This window comes from Entelurus aequoreus, linkage group LG01 (assembly GCF_033978785.1).
Source record: "Entelurus aequoreus isolate RoL-2023_Sb linkage group LG01, RoL_Eaeq_v1.1, whole genome shotgun sequence".
Lineage (NCBI taxonomy): Eukaryota > Metazoa > Chordata > Actinopteri > Syngnathiformes > Syngnathidae > Entelurus > Entelurus aequoreus.
Window position 1 is genome coordinate 66,718,146 of NC_084731.1, and position 6,000 is coordinate 66,724,145.

The following is a 6,000-nucleotide window of genomic DNA, read 5'->3' on the forward strand; positions in this document are numbered from 1 at the left end:
CAAACCACTCATTTTCTTTTTCACCCAGTAACATTCAGGCTGCTAAACCGATCCGATACTGATACTTTGTGTAAATGCAGCTAATGTGTCTGCTAACATGTAAGAAGTTGTGTATTTCAAATAATACCACAATATAAAGCAGGGGTGTCCAAACTACGGCCCGGCCAAATTTGGCTCGCCAGCGACTTCAATTTGGCCTGCAAGACAGCAGGAGTCCAATAAGCAATTTGCTTCTTATAAAATATAAAACTAGTCAGCCATCAGATAACTGCTATTTTGTCATCATCTGGTGGCCAACCAAAGTAACTCAAGTCAGTGGACATTATTTGTACATAATTGTGATGATGTGATTATATATCACCCAATCCAAAACAAGCTTCCCTAGTCATGGTGCAAAAAAATAAAAAATTCAGGCAGCACGAAAAGTCAACAGACATTGTCAAACATAACAACCTGCTCACTGAACTTTGTGGATGTTATAAAAAAAACGTCAAATCAGCATTAAACAAATCTAAATGACATCCACTTAAAGCCATTACAATGCATGATGGGAAATATTCAAAACACTCTCCACACTAATCAATGTTTGGTGCATTTTAGATGTTTGATATTTCTGATTGATTACAAAACTTCAAGGAAGTCGTCACGAAAGTAAACAAGGTAGGGGTCGAATTTTCACATACTCTTAATAACCAATTATAATAATTAATAACCAATTATAATAATGGATATATAATTAATTATATATCCATTATAATATATATTGTTACTTTGCAGGCCCCCGGCTACATTTTTTAAGCCCAATGCTGTCCCCAAGTCACCCCTTGTAAATTATTATTATAAATTATGTATTTCATGTTATTCATTAGGGGTGTTGAAAAAATAGGTTTTCGAATGAATCGCTATTTTCATGTGTAACGATCAATTCAAAAATATCAGAAATAATTTTCAAATAATACATTGTTTTTGTTTTTTTCGAAAATCTATCTTGTCCCGCCCCTTTAGTAAATGTTTGAAAGTAATATAAGAAATTATCAGAGCTGTTTGTCTCTTTTATGGAGGAATGTAGTTCATCATAGATATGGCACCCAATGTTATTAAAGTATTGATTTTCAATGGAGAATCGTTTTGAATCGAATCCTTACCCCCAGGAATCGAATCGAATCATGTATTGCCCAAATATTCACAGCCCTTTTATTTATTATATAGTATTCATTATCTTATTGTTATCAGTTATTTTACTTATTATTAAATATTATTTCTTATCATTTATTTATTTCTGAAGTATATTAAGATAGTGGCATGAACAACAATATAGCCAAGCTAACAACAGAAAAATCAAACAGTACACAAAAATAGTATTTCAAAGCATAAGATCCATTTTCTACCGCTTTTCCTTCCTGCGGTCGACCTCGAAGCCTTACATCAGTTTAGATCTGATCATCTAAAGCACAGTCATGACAGTTTGATGGTTGATTGAGCAGTTTTCGCCGCCAGGCTCTGCCCACTACGAATGGGTACAAATAGGTGCTGGCCGATCCAGCCCTTGAGGGTGTCATCATCATTATTTGTACCAATTCTGATCCAGATATGAGTTTGTGGAGCCAAGTAATACATTTTGAAAGTTTTGTGGCGAGCCCTCAGATCGAAGTTTGGCGCCATGCCACGCCCACAACCAATGTTCAGGACGATTGGAGTATGTGAAAGGAAGTTATGAACGATATTGGTGTCGATATCAACGTCTAGTCATGATCAGATCCCAACCTTAAAGCCTCGTATCACTTTGGAGGGATATCTAATCATCTTCAGTGCAGTAATGACTGTTTGATAGTTGATGTTGAGGAGAAGGTTTTGCCAGGCTCTGCCCACTATTAATAGGTCCTGACCTACCCAGCACTTCAGGGTGTCATCATAATCATTTGTGCAAATTATTATCAATATCTGAATTTGTGAAGCCGAGTTATAAATGTTGAAAGTTTAGTGGCAAACCTCCAAATCAAAGTTTGGCGCCATGCCACGCCCACGTCTTATGGCGTAGGCAAAATTCATAAAATATCATAAGCATATATGCAGGTAGAAATATCACAGATTATATATGCAAACATTTTTGACAATCAAAGCAAAATCATAACAATCCACGTTTTATGTTATCAATGCGGGAAACTGGTATCTCAACATGGAAGTGTAGCTCCTCCTCTGAATGCAAGTGCTCCTACAGCAGGAATGCAAATTCTGTATTCCTTGCAATACACAGCAGGCATTTTTTTTTTTTTTTTTTTTTTTTGTCCTTTTTAAGTTGAGTTATGTTTAAAAAAACATTTCGTTAAAGTAAATTAACTGTCCAGTCATGGTGTTAAAACTTGAAAAGTCTCAGGTACACTTATTAATGATGAAAAGTTATGTCTATCTGTGATTAAACGAGATGAATTTTGAGTTAACTATTAAATGTGTTGACAGAACTAATTACAACACATTAATGAATAAGAGTAAGTGACAATTTAGTTACATAAATATGTTAACATTAAAATACTGAAGAGGTCAATAATTGACACATTCATCCACAAGTTGAGCTACTTTTTTACCCTGTCTTATTGTTAATGATGTACTTTATTTGAAATAACTAAGGTATCAAAAGCATCGATATCTAGATTTGAGAGTTGATATTAGTGCAGAAAGATGTGGTATTGGCAATAACAATATTTTAGCAGAAATGTAAAAGAGGCAAAGTTGGTGGCATGCTGCCACCTACAGGCCAGCATACGTTAGAACAGGACTGAAATATCCCAGCATGCATTATTCATAAGTGCACATCAGAGAGAGAAGATAACTTCAGAATTACACTCATCTTTTCATCGGGTTTAGAAGGACAACAAAGGACAGCTGCCCAGAACTATGTGGTTCATCTTCATACTATATTCATACTATAGTCATACTATATTCATCTTCAAAGTATTACACCTGCGCCTTGAAGACTCCACATCTTAGAGATACAGATGTCTTCACCTAGTCTTGTACGTCTCTGCCATTTGATGTTTGGATTGGAAGTCTTTATGAGTACCTTCAGTTCACATTCTAGTCGCTGAAGGGCGCCAAAGCTCACTTCAGTTCATGCAACCTCATCATTATTATAATTAGAACTTGCTCAAAGTTCAACCAAAATAAGCTTACGTTACCATATATATGTGTATATATATATATATAGTCGTGGTCAAAAGTGTACATACCCTTGTAAATAACATAATGTCATGGCTGTCTTGAGTTTCCAATATTTTGTACAACTTGTATTTTTTTGTGATAGAGTGATTGGAGCACATACTAGTTGGTCACAAATAACATTCATGAAGTTTGCTTCTTTTATGAATTTATTATGGGTCTACTGAAAATGTGAGCAAATCTGCTGAGTCAAAAGTATACATACAGCAATGTTAATATTTGCTTACATGTCCCTTGGCAAGTTTCACTGCAATGTGTGTATAAAGGTGTTGGAACTGCTTTCTAGCAGATACTTAACAGATGAACCACCTGTGTGTTTAAAGGTGTTGGAACTGCTTTCAAGCAGATATTGAACATATTGGGAGCATTTCAGGCTCATTTTTAATATCTCATGTGCAGGAACATGATGTGAGTTGTCCAGTGAAAGGTTGTACAAATACGTTCAACTTAAAATTCTCATGTCTCAGAAACACCGGCATTTTGCAGAATTGGTGACAAGGCATCTCGGTGATGCAGTGGTTAGTGCTCGTGTCTCACAGCGAGAAGGTCCTGGATTCGATTCCCAGGCTAGGGGTCTTTCTCTGTGGAGTGTCCATGTCCTCACCGTGACTGTGTGGGTTCTCTGCAGCTTCCTCCTACCTCCAAAGACATGCCCCTGGGGATAGGCTGATTGGCAACACTAAAATTGGCTCTAATTTGTTCTACGGTAAATTCCTGGCAACCACAGCTATTTTGCCGTAAACTGTGCAGATTTTGTTTTACACTGCACGTCAACGTCAATCTTGATGCAAGTCACCCCACGGGACTTTAGAAAACCTGGTACCGGGTTTTGAGCAAATAAATGAGGTACATTCAAGTGAAACATTTAAAAAATGTTCCTGTATGACATTGAAATTGCATTTGTGTCCAAATCTCTTTTTAAGTTAATTTAAATGATGTCCGTAAGTCATTTACTGTGATGAATCGGATAAAAAAAAGCACTACTTAAAACGTTAGCGCCTTTTGTGGCAAACAGCTCTTTAAAAAGTTGTTTGTGATGTTTTTGTCCTTTATGTTTCATGCAAATAAATTAAAACATGTATTTCTTCCACAAATCTGCCAGGTGCTGGAAGCAGCCTCCACCAGAAATGTTCCAGTGTCAAGCAGCGCATCATCTCCTCCAAGCAGGAGTCGGGGGCGGCAGCAGGAGGTGGCACCACGGCTGGCACGGGAGCCACAGCAGCCCAGAGATCCGAGGAAGCAGACGGCACAGAGGTTCAGAACAGCGACGTGTCGGAGGGCCAGACCGAGCCCAGCCCGGGAGGGCGCAGGAGCAGAGCGGGTGGAGGAGACCGGAGAAACGGCCGAATAACCAAGCCCTCCCTGCTGCCGCAGAGTAGCATGGAGGTGTCCTCCTCTACCTCCGCCAACCAGGTGGAAGTCCCCGACACCACCCAGAGTTCCCCGCTCTCAATCACCAGCGACATGGCCGACAGCCCGGCACTCGCTATCGGCGCCGGCCTGTCACAGAGCACTGCTGTGTTCATGTCCGAGGTCACCACACTGACCGGGGATTCGGTTTACTCAACCGGTCACACCCACCTGCTACCGTCCGCACACGAAAGCGCCGCCACCGGCATCCTATTGGCTGTCGCCCCTGAGAACCAGAGGTTTGCGTCGTTCCCCGGCGGGGTCGGCTTAGGAGAGGGAGCTGAGCTGGTTCTTACCAGCTCGCTAGACTCTGCTGGAGGAGTTAGCCTTCCTGAGACTGCAATGACCTTCGACCCTGACTGCTTTCTTAATAACCCCAAGCAGGGCCAGACCTATGGAGGAGGTGGAGGGAAGGCCGAGGGGTGTAACGGCAACGATGGGGGAATCCACTGTTCATCCAACGGATTTGTCTACAACCCATCCCTTGTCAACAACATCAAGAAGGAAGCGACGCCGCTGGAGCAGCCACTAGCCCCCCAGAGTAGTTATGTGGGCGAGGGGACAGGCCTCAGCCCCAGCACCACCCTGGAGCAAATGGACTTCAGCGCTGTGATGTCGTCACCCTGCGTCCCAGGTCTAACCCAGTCTTCTCACCACCCTTCGCCCAATCTCTTCCTCCAGGCCCCCGTGCACACAAACCAGACCAATGGCACCGAGGAGTCAGACGAGTCCCAGTCCTACATAAATGTGCAGAGAGACACCCCCATGACCAACGGGGATCTGCACCCACACCTCCGCCAAACCAGCCAAGACCCTCAGGCCCTTTGTGGACGTAGCGGAAAAGTGGGCCCTTTCCCCCTGACCGGCCAGGACACGGACGTCGACCAGTCCAGTCAAGTGGTCGGCGGCAAAGCTGCTGAGAACGGAGGACAGTTGATGCTCAAGTCTGGAGCCGCTCATGTCGCCTACGCGGATGCTGAGCACTACCTTCAAGCTACAGATGACAACGGCGGGGTGGAGGATGGGGGAGCGGGAGGAAGCGGGGAGAACGAAATTCTCTGTAACGGCGTGAGCTTGTCAACAGCTGGCGGCTCTGTGGTGGCCAGTCCTCAGTCGGTAGGTGCTGGCGCAAGCATGGAGAGGGCGCTCTACAATTCCTCTCTCCCGCCACAAGGTGGAGGCCTTTCAGCTACGGGAGCGGCCATCAGCCTGGAAGGTTTCGAGGCTTCATTCGGGAGTCAGTTCTCCGATCTCATCAACGATTTCATCTCAGTGGAGGGGTCTGGGGGCGGGGTGGGGGCCGCTGTCGCCGGGGTTTTGATGCCCCAGGAGGGGGCGGTCGGCGAGGAGCAGGGCACGGGGGCAGGCCACCTGCAA

General features: G+C 43.3%; 1 protein-coding gene across 3 annotated transcripts in view; it reads left to right on the forward strand.

The window, feature by feature from the left end:
* LOC133655944 (calmodulin-binding transcription activator 1-like) overlaps positions 1 to 6,000 on the forward strand; it is a 257,478-nt gene that overhangs the window by 172,980 nt on the left and 78,498 nt on the right. For all 3 annotated transcript variants that reach the window (XM_062056608.1, XM_062056624.1, XM_062056615.1), the window contains exon 8: positions 4,316 to 6,000. This exon is cut by the window's right edge and continues 96 nt beyond it. In XM_062056608.1, the coding sequence (XP_061912592.1) occupies positions 4,316 to 6,000 (1,685 nt within the window). The remainder of the gene's footprint in view (positions 1 to 4,315) is intronic.